Source organism: Lonchura striata, chromosome 15 (genome assembly GCF_050655825.1).
Source record: "Lonchura striata isolate lonStrDom1 chromosome 15, ASM5065582v1, whole genome shotgun sequence".
In the NCBI taxonomy this organism is placed as follows: Eukaryota; Metazoa; Chordata; class Aves; order Passeriformes; family Estrildidae; genus Lonchura; species Lonchura striata.
The window spans coordinates 10,524,184-10,538,121 of NC_140717.1; the positions used below are offsets into that span (position 1 = coordinate 10,524,184).

The 13,938-nt window shown below is 46.0% G+C and overlaps 2 protein-coding genes across 51 annotated transcripts in view; one reads left to right on the plus strand and one right to left on the minus strand.

Annotated features, from left to right (window-relative positions):
- Window positions 1-895, minus strand: part of FBRSL1 (fibrosin like 1) — a 503,076-nt gene extending 502,181 nt beyond the window's left edge. For 8 of the 25 annotated variants that reach the window (XM_085592731.1, XM_085592727.1, XM_077787188.2 and 5 more), the window contains exon 1: window positions 7-767. In XM_085592731.1, coding sequence (XP_085448857.1) covers window positions 7-300 — 294 coding nt within the window. In that variant the 5' untranslated portion in view covers window positions 301-767. Of the gene's footprint in view, window positions 1-6 lie in introns of all 25 variants that reach the window. The other 17 variants (XM_085592733.1, XM_021544478.4, XM_077787187.2 and 14 more) reach the window with 6 other exon arrangements.
- A 412-nt stretch (window positions 896-1,307) lies between these two features.
- LOC110478122 (uncharacterized) overlaps window positions 1,308-13,938 on the plus strand; it is a 104,048-nt gene continuing 91,417 nt past the window's right edge. For 5 of the 26 annotated variants that reach the window (XR_014958580.1, XR_014958582.1, XR_014958581.1 and 2 more), the window contains exons 1-4: window positions 1,336-1,618; window positions 4,998-5,049; window positions 6,199-6,238; window positions 6,895-7,004. The gene's annotated coding sequence lies outside the window, so the exon portion shown is untranslated. The other 21 variants (XR_014958589.1, XM_085592734.1, XR_014958595.1 and 18 more) reach the window with 17 other exon arrangements.

The window sequence follows — 13,938 nt, forward strand, 5'->3', positions numbered from 1 at the left end:
TCGTACCTCCAGCGCTTCCAGGGTGTTGAAGCTGGCGATGGCGAAGCCATCGATCAGGTCCTCTTCCTGGGAGCTGGACTCGCGGCGGCGGCGGCGCGGGGGCCGGGCGGCGCGGGCGGCGGGCGGCGGGCCCCGCGGGGCGGTGCAGTTCTGGCCGCCGTTCTCCTTGCCGGGGCTCGGCTCCTTCTCGGAGCCCGAGGACGGGCTCTGGTTCCGCGGGTCGCGGGCCGCCGCCTCCCGCCGCCGCACGCGGTCCCGCTGCGACCTCGACCTCCGGCTCTGCCGGATTTTCCCATCCATCGCCGAAGAAGAAGTAAATTTAAAAAATTTAAAAATAATAATTAAAAAATATAAAAAAAAAAAAAAAAAGAAAATGAGAAGGCCGGGAGCGAGGGGGGGGGGGGTGGGTGGGAGTGGGGGGGGCGTGGGGGGAGAGAAAAGTCGCCCCCCTCCAACTCACCGCTTCCCCTCTCCAAACCCTGGAGCTCTTAAAAAATAATAATAATAATTTTAAAAAAATCAACAACAACAACAAAAAAAATCCTGCTGTTCAGAGCCTCGGATCCAGAGCGATGATAATCCACAGAGCAAGGCTGGGTGGCGGTGGCGGTGGGGCGAGCGGCACACACACACACAAAAAATATTAAATCCACGGAATGACCTTGACAAATTTCCACCCCCCGCCTCCCCCCACCCCCCAAAAAAAGCAACGACGGGAAGAGGAGGGGAGGAAAAAAAAAAAAAAAAAAAAAAAAAAGAAGGGGGGGGAAGATTTATCTGGATCAGGACGAGGACACCTCGGATTCACTCGGCGCGGAGGAGAGAGAGGCAGATCCAGGAGGCTCGACCCAGCTCGGGATAATCCAGGCGCGGCGCCCCCTCCCCGGGGGCAGCGCCGCTCCGGGGCCCCGCTCCGGCCGCCGCGCACCGCCGGGGGGGCCGCCGCCGCCGCCGCGCTCGCCGCCCAACTTTCTTGCCGCGGAACGAGCGAGACAATCCCTGGGCAGCCCCCGCCGCCGCCCGCCGCCGCCGCCCGCCGCCGCCGACCCCTCCTCGCCGGGCGCCGCCGGCGGCTCGCAGCCCCCCGCCGGCGCGGCGCGGCGCCCCCGCCGCCGCCGCCCGCTGCCGGATGGCGCTCGCCCGCCCGCCCCAGCCCGGCCGCCCGCGGCGCGGCGCAGCCCCGGCCCCCAGAAGCCGCTCAGTCGGCGCTGCCCGGATGCCGCCCCATTCTCCCCGAGCTGGGACGCGGCGCTAGCACCGCCCGGCCGGCCGCGCATGAGCAGGGCTGCCAGCTGCGCGTCATTCCCCGGCGCAGGCCCGGCCGTGCCCCCGGCCCCCCCCCTTCCTCCGCCTCCTTCCCGCCCCGCCGCCGCCTCGCCTCCCTCCGCGCGGGCCGGGGGCGCCGCGCCCCCCGAGCCCCCCGCAAAGTTTCCCCCGGCCCGGCTCCCGCCGCGGCCCCGGGACGCGGGACGGAGGGGCGAGCCGAGGGGAGCCGGGGACAGGGGACGGGCTGCGGCCAGCAGTGGGACCGGGGCTGAGCTGCGGGGTGGGCTGGGGGCCAAACGAGGAGCCCCGGGGCGAGGAGCGAGCTGGGGGTCGGAGGTGAGCCAGGGACGAGGTGAGGACTGAACGCTGAACCGAGGGTCAGGCTGAGGGATCGCCTGGGGGTTCAGGATAACTTGGGGAGCACAGGAAGGGCTGGGAGACATGGAGAGAGCGGAGGGATGGGATGAGCTGAGGAACAACCTCTGTGTCAAGGGACAAGTTAGGAAATGGTGGTGAGGGTGCAGGACACGGGAGCTGGGCATCAGAGCTCTGGGTGGGACATGGAGCAGTGTAAGGGAACCGAGGGTTAAGACTCAGGGAGGTGGAAGCAGGAGACCCTGTTCATTAGCCCCTGCTCCCCATCCATTCATCTTGTTGAGGTTATATTTGGGCTCTGCAGTATGGGAGGGGGCTGTTTTCTTTCTTGATTCTTTGCATGTTCAGGCCCTCTCCTCTCTCCAGCATCGCCTGGCCAAAGGCTTGGTGCTCAGGCATTCCCTTGGGACAGGACTGGTTTGGTGGCTAACTGCGCAGCTGTGCAGTGCCCAGTGCCAAGGACAGCACTGAGGAAGGTGTGCCTGGATCAGGGCTCCTGCACAGGGCTGTCCTACATATCACAATGGTAGCAGCACTTAATCCTCCTGTTATCATCTTTTATTGCACAAAGTCAGATATTGCAGCATGTTACTATCACTTCTGGGTACTCTCTACCTTGTGTGGGGCTGCCTTTGCTCCGTTGGACTGACTCACCTTAATTCCTTACTTCTTCAGCTGCTTTCACCTTCCCTGGGGGGTAGCCTTTAGTTCTGGATGTGAGAGACATTAGAAAGAGGCTGTGAAATAAAGCCTAAAGAAATCCATTGAGATTCATGTATAAGGGAAAAAAAAATCCATGAAGGAGATTCACAGTTAGTGGAAGCCATGGAAGTAAGGGACACCAAAAAAAATCTGCTCCCACTGTGTTCCAGTTCAGTCATCACTGGGGATGGTGGTTTCCTCAGGCTGGTGTCTCCAGAAGTGGCAGGCTGGCAGCTGAATGTCTAAGACACTCATCAAAGGTTTCAGTGTGGGCACTTCAATGCCCATTTTCCCACCATTTTCTTGTGTTCTTGATCTAATTGTAACACTGGAGCGGTCAAAAATTAACCCTGTTCCACCTGGCCCAAACAGCTCTTTGAGAAAGGTTTCTGATGTCTGGCAACAACGTTGCCCTACCTTGCTTAGACAAGCGCTAAAATAAATATCATCCTCTTAAGATGTAGCATAGAAACGTCATTTAAATTTAAGCCATTTAAAACCAAAGGTAGAAATCCCATGTGTAGTGCAAAGCCTCTTAATGCAAATAGTCAGTCATGCATTGCATGCCTCAGTCACACTCATATCGGTGTCATTTGTGTCCTAATAAAATCCTATAATCTTTTGCGTGCCAATTAAAGAAGGAAGATAGCTAAATCTAGCTGCTTCCCCGGGTAATTACAGGCTAGTGGGGAGCCAGACAGTTATCTGCCCTGGGTTTTGCTGGACTGTGGATTTCCAAAGGGTATTTCCTCTCCTGTTTCATTAACGACTGTACAGTATTTTTTTGAATGTGTGGTATTTGAAAGACACCAAGATCCCAGAGATGGTTGTTAATTAAAGGTCTCAGTTTAGATATACCTAGCTTAACAGTGGATTGGGTTTAACAACTTCATTTTCCTTACCAGTATTTTAAAGGACACTTTATAGGAAAAAAGCATTTACACCGAGTTCACTTAGTTATTTTTTACATTGGTGAGCCTTTCCTTTTATTCACAAGGTAATTCCTATGTTGCTGATAAGTACATCATAAGGGTAAGTCACTAAAAAGATAAACTGGGGTATTTTTAACCATTTCTCTTGCTAGGACTCATCTCACTCCCGTTGTGCTATAGGCCCTCCATCATTAATATGCATTTCTAGTTCTCTTTTTTTCATTCACTTCCAAATTTGCTGACCAACAAGGACAGTGGAAATTGCCTGTAAAGTTCCTTTCTTTATTTCCTGTCAGCAGGGTCATCAAGATTCTCATCCCATGTTTACGTACAGGACTTTAATGTCACTGGGAACGTAAACCAAAGGTGCCTTCTGGGGAAAGATATGAATACCATTATTTTTTTCAATTAACTCCACAAATTCAGCAGCATTATGATTGTCCATAGTTATTCTCATTTTTGTATATATATTTTTTCTTGTTGAAAGATGCAGCAGAAGGGTCATCCAAAGGAATTAACAAAATCAAAGAGTCCACATGGGAAAGGATGCCTCTGCTTGAAACAGCATCTCTGAATCAATCATGCCTTTCCTTCCACCAAGGCAATTTCGTGTTTTCAATAGAAGGCAGACCTACAGTGGTTTTGTTTCCCCCCAGCATCAAATGGCATTCCATACAATGATATTCATCATGTTATAACTCTAGGTGAATGATAATGGATCAGAGGGAATGAAAACAGATGGATGTTAAAACAGACAATTCCCTGCCACAAACCTGGGAGCCCTCCACTGCTGCCTAGTCCGTTCATTCAGTGGATAATTGTATTAGACATTCCAACAATAGAGAGGCCTTCTTCATTAATCCTGAATTTACTGAAAAGAAGCTTTGCAGACTATAGCTCTTTTGGTGCTTAGACAACATCAGGCAAAATTTACCACAGGCTTAAATGTCTAAAACTCAACTGGATAGAAACTAGCACAGAAAATTCCAAAAGCAAGAGAGATGGGTGAGTGAGGGGACAGGACAACCTGGGAGCAGCACTGCAGGTAGGCAGGGGACCTGAGTGCCTTTACAGCAGAGCTGCAGCCCAGGTGATGCCGAGGAAATGTATTGAAAAGCTTTCCTCTGGCTGGAGTGCAGGCACAGCTGAACTTACCAATATTGGAGCTGGGTTTGAGCTGATTGTCCCTTTGCAGCCTCCAGCTCGCCACATGAGCCAGTGAATGCCAATCCCTGCCATGTGATGGGGCACAACCGTTCTGTAACCCTGGTCTGCATCAGGTGACTGGGGCTAAGCAATACAGATCAAGTCTCTTACCAGCTGTCCTGTGAGTCAGACCTTGATTACAATATTGACATTAACATTTTAATCGCATGCATGCTGCTGCGGATTTTAATGACAAACTTGCTATGCCTTTGCCTTTTGAGGATCAGAAATTAGACCCTTGTCCATGGCTGGGGTGAGTGTGGTATCGGAGCAGCAGCAACCACAGCAGTAAACATGGCATTGCTCTTGCCACGAGCCTGCCCCTGGACATTAACCTTGCTGGCACCGAGCACCTCACTGGTACAGGGACTTTGTTCTCAATTACTCTGTTCCTCTGTCTGGGGCAGTACTGGAAGTTATGAAAAAGGAGAAAGGCGGTGCTTTTGTATCCTCAGTAGCCTGAGGCAATGTGAAAATCTACCCAATCCCTGTGTAACTATCATTTTCGATTCACAGGTACTTTAATCAGGGCAGAATAATCCAGAGACATTTCCTTCTTCCAGTGGAGGTAGGTTGCTACTATACTTTTGCTGCTCAGTGCCATCAGAGTGAGGTGAAGAAAATTCAGTGCAAATGAGAATCATGCCCCAAATCTGTGTTGTTCCTCTCACCCCAAACAAGCTCCACAATCTGTAGCAAATGCTGCGAGCTGAGTCTGCGAGGCTTTGCTTTGTTAAAGACTGTCATGTCCAAGGTGGAAGGACAACCAAAAGGTCACAATAAATAAACTGAATACAAAATTGCTTCAGGCAATAAAAGGAGACCACAGACTTTCATTACAGCTCTGACATGCACCAGGAGACTCTTCAGGATGTTAAATAAGCTGGGGTTTGTGTCTATGGGCTTAGTTGTTTTCTGTTGTTTCTTTCCCTGTTACACCAATACTTTGCCAAAACGATCAGGCCTTAACTGCTTGGTATCCTTTTCACAAACACGGGCTGCCTTTATCACTTGCTTCATCATGGTCATTTGCACTGAAAATACATAATCACTGTCAGAGTACAAAGAATCATTACGAATAATTAGTTACTTCCAATATGGCAAGTCAGTCTCATAAATCTTGAATATTTGGCTTTGGTTTTGGAAAGAGATTCCTTAATGGCTACACTTGTGAGACTCTGTTAATTGATATAAAATTGTATTCAAAATTAAATTTGTTTCAACAGATCTAAATCACCCCAATAAATCAGCTTCAGCCTATCTGCTCTAAGGGTTCAAGTACACTTTTTTTTTGCCTTTGGGAGAAACTGTGAGCTTGCAATCAATGCTTAGAGAGCTGGATCTGACCCTCCCCTCATTGACTAATTGCTTCCATATGCTGACATGGGGTGGTTTTGCTGGTCTGAGAAGTCATAAAGGAGGGGGTGGAAGGTGTAGCCCCTCTGCCCAGCCCAGCTGTAGCAGCTCTGGGGTGCTCAGCCCTCCTGCCAGGCTGCTGTGTGGGGAGAAGGGGCTTCTGTCCCCATTCCCCTCACTGCCAGGCTGTGAGGAAGGAGTTGCCTGCCTCTGTTCAGAGTGGGCAAAGGAGGGGGAATTTTAATAAGAAAAAGAAGGAGTTCAAGTCTATCTGTAATAGTCAGATATTGAGGATTTATGCTATTATAGGTAATAGCAGTGTGAATGGTAGCTCTTATGATGCTTTTTTTTCCTTCTTCAGAGAAACTGTCTTTTTCATCTGATATCATGGGTGAGAGAAGGTGAGAGTTAATAACAATAGCTTAATTTTACTTGACTGTATATACTCTATTTAGCTCCTGAAATTGTTTCAGGACAGGATGTTATTATCTTTATCCTTGCTTTAAACCACAGAAATTGAGCTCGAGAGACAAAAGCCCAGTGTTCCTCTCCCATAATGTCTTTAGTAGGCAATATTCCTCACCTATGCAGCAGTGAGCCCAAACGCTTCCTGTGAGGTAGAAATCTGTTGGAAGAATTCCTCATTTGCATCCTGTCTGCGTTTACTATCTGATATCTTAAATATCTCTCTAATTTTTCTTTTCTGCTCCCTCAGAGATTCTTTTGTACCTTCTTCCCCTCAGTCCAGCTTTGGCCTCCCCTCTCACAGTGTCTTGCTTGGCTAGGGATGCCTAAATCCTGTAGGGCTCAGTCATCTATTTGATGATGCTTCTGCTTGCCTTTAGAACACTGTGAGCGTGCAGTCCTCACTGCTCACTGTGTCCTGGTGCAGGGTGTTTAGGGGTGAATAAAAGTCACAATCTTTTCAATTTTATTGGGTGCAAGCGTTAAAAATTTTCCTCATGTAGAAGTTGCTTCTGTTTCCAAGTGTCTCAGAGGTTGTCCTCAATTTATTCTTATATTTGTTAAAGCAATGCATTTCTTTTTAATCCCTCAGGGCATATTATGAATCACCTAATGCTTCAAAGAAAAAAAATGTTTTAAATTCCCAAGTTAACAAGAAAGAGCCTTCACCCACCCACCTTGGGAAACCTGAAGATTAAGACTGTAAGTATGGTTTTGTGTCCTAAGCCTGGAAAGTGAGGGGAAGGCTAGTAACAACTGATTCAGAGAAGGTACATTTGGCAGTCTGCAACTTGCAGACCTCTCCTAATAAAGGCTGGCAGGGTGTGCAAATGGAGCTTAACACATGGTCCTGATAAACAGGTGCTGAAACATTTCTGTAGCATTTCTTCCGCTAATATTTTGTCTCTTTAAAGCAATCATCAGGAAGTTGTGTCATCTTAATTAAAGAATCTGGGAGTAAGCTATTTTCTAGTAGCTGTGTAACTTGTTAATAAAGGCTTCCCTGCAGTGGGATTTTGGCTCTCTGTGTACCAGCAGCAGGCTAAGCACTGGGGGAGGCAGGCAAAATCACAATGTTCCATAATTTACGCTGGGTCAAGTTACCTTTCATGGCAAGTATATGAGCTGGACAGGTGTTAAACAGGGCTTCACCTTCACTGCTGTCCATGTCTATGAGGGGAAATTTATTCCCAGAATGGATGAGGCTTAACTAATTACTGCACAGTTGTATGTCCTGATATCTTCGGTTCACCAGACAACTTTGCACAAGCCAAATCAGAAGTGGATTCAAAGACGGAAGAATATAATAGCCAAAAGGATTGGCTTGACTGCCTGGAATCATTTTGCAAAGAGAAAGGTAGAACTGGAAGTTAGATGAAAGGAAAACAGGAAAGATGGGAATGGCTCTGTTAGAGTGAGTGTGTAATAAGAACTGAATTATTCTTAACACAGAAAATTTTTACATGCACTTTATACTATTGCTACTCTTTTGTTGTCCTTCATCTGATTCGCTGATTTGATTTCACTTCTGCAAATGAAGCAAGGAGCTTCAATTTATTGAGGGGGCTGTGAGGGCTTTTGGAAGGGAATGTATTGAATTTCAGAAAGCATTTTACAAGAAGGTAACCTGCCACAGTCTTGTGCTGTAGGACTTCCTTTGGAAGCATATATTTCTCCCCCATAAGTCTTTTGAACAGTTTAATACCACACATGTTTCAAGAGAATGAAATCAATAACAATCTGTACCTTTCTAACCTGAAATGCAAGCTCTGCACGGCAGGAGATCAAGCTATGCAATTAACTGTTGTCCTTTCAAAGGAATTCTGACAGATATTTATAGTTTACTGTATTCCATTTTCCTGCTATTGGAATATAACAGTACAACTGAATGCAGCTGACTGGAACTATGAAATAATTATAGCAATAACTATTTCCTTCTCTACTGGGGAAATCTTGTAAAGTGCTGCATGTGGGAACTGCTGATGTTCTTGCCCCTCAAAATCCAGTCCTTGCCTTCAGTTTATCATGCATCCCTGGCTAAGTCACCCAAGAGAGAGTTTTTGTTCTATTACCTTTAGCTTTTTCTAAAGTCATGTTCTGAATCTCATGTTCATCTTGATGTGGAATGAATCAACACTGTAGAAGTAAATGCACTTTAAAAAGCTTTCTATATTTGTGCATGGACAGTGTATGAAGTAGAAAGACCTCTCTGTAGTAAAATAAGTCATATCTTTGTGTGGGAGTTTGGAGCAGTCTATTAAGAGGAAACTATGCAATATTACCAGATGTGAATAGATTGGCATTTGACTGCTAAGCACTTTGCAAATTTTGATATAAAGGCACTTGTTTTATACCCTGAGCTGTCACTGTAACTTATGTGCTCGTGCTGGTGACTTAGTAGCATAATGACAGGCCATTGTCACTGAGCTAATTAGTTTTAAGCAATCTTTTCTAACAGTATGCTTGAGGATGACATTCATTTGCTGCAAACTTATGAGACATTGATGCATCAGGAAAATAGTGATGCTGAATCTTTGTGGTACCTCTCTTGCTGGCTCAGTTTGAGTGCCTTATCAGGGGATAGTTGATGTGTTGGACAGTTTAGATGCCTCTTGCCACTAGTTATACCCTCAGCTACTAATCTTACAGCTAAGGGCTGTAAACTTCCAGCTTTAGGGCTGTAAACCTGCAGAGGAACACTGTAGCTTCCAGCATATGGTGGATTTAATACCTGCTTTGCCACATGGCCATCTTCTGTCACTCTGGTTGAATGTCTGCAGATACTTCCCAGGACTTTGCAAACCAGAGTCAGATACATCTCCTGCTTTGGGGAGCAGTGTGGTAGAGGATTGTGCTGTCATTAAAAAGAACCTAGAAGTTCAGAGTAGGATAAGTAGAAGTGGAAAAGTCTCTTCAAATAAAGTATTGGAATTATTTTCCTAACAATGTTCACCAAGGTATAGTAAAGACGTGTCCTGATGTGTTCCACCTCTACCCATGTGGACTGGGCATGAAGTTAACCCCTCCTTCCAACATGAAAAGAATGAGAATGGGGAAGAGAAACTGTTCTCACTTCATTCTCACAGGTGGCACTGACAGCTTGTGGCTGTTGAGTAATACTGTATTGTGCAGCTGCCTTAGAAACTGGTGGTACTGAGTCATTCCCAGGTAATAATTTTGTTTTGGAGTCCCCCCAACTTGTATTAAGACTGGGTGGATAAGCAGTGGTACTGCAACAGAAGGAAAAATTCAACGATCAGCCTCTCCCAGGTTTGCATTTCCTGGAACTGTCGTCATAAATGTGAAGTCTGCTAGAAGGAAAGAAGTGAAGGAAATGGAGAACATCCTCTAAATTAACCAGATCTGGGAGCTCCCCATGTTTTTCCATAAAGCGCGGCTTGCTGACCCTCTGGTGTAGTAAAGCCTGAGTCTGCACCCCAACCTGTGTGACTCAGCTTCTGGAAGCTTGCTGCTGTTCTTAGAGGGCAGATTTGGGGTTTCTGCACAGGGAGCTGGTGTGTGTGTGCAGATCAATAGCAGAGCTGAGAACTCTCCTCCTGAGAGGCCTGCAACAAACAGTACATTATTTATGTGCTCCTCTCCTCTTTCCTGTGCATTATGTAAATACTAATCAAGGTGAAATTGGACTCAGCCACGTCTAATTTTGACTTTGGTTTATTTTCGCAATATCCAAGCAGAAATCATTCTAATGGTCTTTTAGGGGAGCCTTGTGGTTTTCTAAGACTTGGCATGGGCTTAAGGCAGAGTCTCTGCGTAGGCTCATAGCTGACTGTTGGAATCCCAAGAGCTGGTGCTCTGTTGTTCCCCAGCCTTGCCCTCTCCTTTGCCTACAACAGGAATGTGAAAAAGACCATGTCCTGTCCAGCCACTGCCCTCTGACCACAGCTGATATTATTCATTCTGATAAACAGCAGCGGATTTTATTCTGTTTAGCCAACATTTTGTTAGTTTTGCATCCTCTCCCCCACATCCTTGAGTTTTTCACTTTGTGTTTATGACTCTCTCAGTGGGTTTTTTTTTTCAGTTCAGCTGGGAGCAGGGGATTTCTCTGGGAATGTTTCACAGTTTTCAATTTGTTTTGTGGTTTCAGCAGTCTAGTGCCGGTTGTACGTATTTACTTACTTACAGCACTGCTATATTTTTTCACCTGTCTGTAGATCCGGGAAAAAAGGTGCTTTGCTGGCAGTGTTGCCAACAAAAGTCTCTTGTTCTTATGTGGTGAGAGCTGGGGCACTGCAAGGCTGCATGGGTGTGCCTGCTGAGCAGGGCAGCTATTAGTTCTGTGCATGATGATGGTTTCTGTGATGTGCATGACTTTCTCTGTTGGGAAATGAACTGTGAACACCTACTCATTTTTCATAGGCCAAATTACAGCGCTGTTTCTGCTCTCTGAATTGCCTACACCTCAAAAAGAACGTCCCTAGGATCCTTTAGTGCAATAGTAATGAAATAGCTGGGGCTGAGCAGCTCCTCTGTTAGCAGGAGCCACCTCTATAAATTTAGCTATTTGCTTTCTGCCTGGCAGATGCACTTGATGCACTTCTTCACCCTTTTATTTTTTTACACTCGAGGTAGCCTTTGTGTGCTTGTTGCTCAAGCTTTAACTGTGGTTAAACCAAAGGAGGAGATTTTAGAGTCAGTGAAATTTTGCTTAGACTTCTGTGTCACTCTGCAAAGCTCAAAGGCAGCAGCTTAGAGAAAACAAATTAAAGTAGACATTACTATTTTTTCTTGAGGGAAGGGGGAAAACATTACCAGTACTATTGCTGCTAAAATAAATAATACAAATTCAGACCTTGGAAACAAAGAAGCACAACTCTCAAAGAATTCATTCCCAAGTTGGAATTCATATGCTTCCACACTTGCATCTTTGGATGATCATTAAATTCTGTTTGTGCTTTCTAGTCTAAGAGTTCCCCAGTGGTACTTAACAGCTCAAATATTTGTGCATGAGTGGTTTTTTTATTTTCTTCTCCTCTAGTTTTGGGGTTATTCCTGGTTTGGTCTAGCAAAAAAAAAAAAAAAAAAAGCTTAGTGGAGCTTTTGACTCTCAAGGTAGCAGGACGTGGCTGGTAATAAACTTGTAGTGGAGCAGAGCCCAGCAGATGGAGGGGACAGAGCCCTTGATGAAATGGGAGCTGTGGGATCTGTGTCATCAAGCAGCTGTCAGAGCTGCCTTCCACCTCCAGGCTGGCCATGGAGAATTCATGCCTTCTCCCAGGGAATCAGGTGTGTGTCTGCATACAAAAATTGCTTCAGTCTCTCTCTGATTTTCCTAATGTTACATCACAGCCTGTGTGTACACAGCTGTCTTTTGTTGTCTTCAGAAAATAAAAATCCATTTTTAACTCAGTATTCTGAGGTTTGGACACTGTGGTCAAAACTGTGAAAGGTTTTCCTTAAAATCAAGCTTTCCAATGCAGCTGGACAGAAAGAATACTGCCAGACAGTCAATTTGAGCTTCAGAGCTGTGCAGGTACTTAGAAGTGCAATCCATCAGGTCCTCTGATCTACAAGTCTGGCTGAAATCTTGCAGCCGTCAGCATGACATTGCTCCCAGTCACATCAAGTGTGACGAATTGCTAATAGATGTTTTGAAAGGAGAACTTAAATTAGCTTCCCAAAATTCACCTCAAGAATACAGGGTCTGTCTGCAGCTTGGATGTTAAGGTATGATTTTAGCCTATTTTTAAAAGTCACAAACACCAGTGTTTTTTGGTTTTTTATTCCTCCCTCACCCCCAAAGCTGCCATTTTAACTTGTGTTTAGCTGGCTGTTAAACAATCCTGTGCTCTGCTAGAGCAGACTAACTGTGTTGGCAGGTGACTAAGATCAGAAGGAAAACTAGATATGTTTCTTTCTTCTTGGTGGCTGTGGCTTTCAGTTCAGAGCAAAGGCAGGCGTGTAAAGCATGTAATGTGGATGCTGTAGGATGTGTGTAGGTCTCACGTCAGCTCCGATTAACTTTGCTTGTACACAGAGTTCAAAGTAAACTGCCACGTGATCAGCAGAATGAACTCGGGCGTTTGGTCATCCTGAGCAGGGAAAAGGAGCATGTTCTGATTCTGGACTCCTCCTGAGAGGGCAGAGGATGTTCATAATGTGCTTCCTCAAAGCAGAAAGAATTCCAGTTGGCATCTGCTGAGGGCAGAGTTCTTCACTGAGACAAAGTTGCTCAGCTATATGCCGAGAAGCTGCCCCTGAAAAACAAATCAGGACAAAAAGTATGATCATCCAAAAAGTAGAATGACTGTGGAAAAGCAAATTTCCAGAGAGGGTGGATTTAGGGATTTAGCTGTGCTGCTGCTAATAGGTTGTGCATGGCCCAGACTTGGGTTCCAAGTGTGCCTGAAAGTCCAAGTGTCCATTATGTGTCAGTCATTTCCTTGCCTCAGTTGTCTTTTCCCCCTGGTTTGGATTGCCAGTTCAGCAGGGAGCAGCTGCAGGGCACAGCAGGACAGAGTGCTGGAACTCATTTTTAAGTTCCTGTTCTATGCTTTGCGAGAGCAGCTGGAGAGAAGGGATAAATTGCTATAAATTGCCAGTCTGTGCAAAAAGGTGTTTGCATAAATTATTGGAGAGCCCACTTGAACTTGTTGAGCAGTGCTCCCACCAGCATTAAGAGGTCACTTAACCCTCTGTGCGGCCCTGCTGCAGAGCCCAGTCATGCATTGCAGAATTCAATGAGTTCCACCATTTTTCTTCTGAGCATTGCCCTGAACTGATGCAAAGTGACATCTGACAGCACAGGCAAAGCAGTGACAATGCTCTGAGACACTAATAATAGCTGTAGAGTTAAAGCAGTTTCCCTCTATCCTTATTTTTTATTAGATTCTCCCCCCTTTGGTGAGGAAATGTTGTCATCCCTGGCACAGTTTATCCTTGGAAACCACCTTTGCTGAGCCATTTAATCACAAGGCTGGCTGCACAGTGGAGCCAATGTGCTAGGAATGCTCCCACCATAATCTCTTTAAAGAACAGCTGATACCTCATTGAGAACTTTGAAAAAAAACCCACATTCCTCTTGGGTGATCCTTGCCAGAAGTTGGGAGCAGTGAGGGGTGCTGGTGGGGAGAGGCTGAATCATCTCTGGAACAGCGTGGCAGCAAACACCCCTAGAAAAGCAGGCTGCAAATCCTGTGCAGACTCCTTCTCTCCCCCCCCCTCCATTTCCTTTGTTACTAAGGAGATTTACATTGAAACAAGCTCTGCAGGAATCCTCAGGTTTCTTGCAAGGAGATCTTAATATTTCTACTCATTTATAATTAGTAAAAGAGAGAGGATATTAGAAAGGCTTCCTGTGAGGGATTCTTGGGGCCAAGTTACAGTAAAAAGGGAAAAATTATAAGTAGCCCTCAAAACCTCAATTGTGTGGCTGTGGTCAATTTGATGGGAACCCAAAGGCAATCCCAGGGGAAGAGCAGTAATGTGAGTTGCTTCACTAGAACAGAAGATCAATCTTTGTTATTGTTTTTGTATTTTTGTTTCATTATCTCCTGCTGTAGTTGTTTGTTCTTTGCACTCTTGCCTATTTCTGAAGGTTATTTATCTTCTTATCTATTTATCTGTTATTTATCTTCTGTTTAACTGTTGGAATCAATGGTCTTAAAGGCCT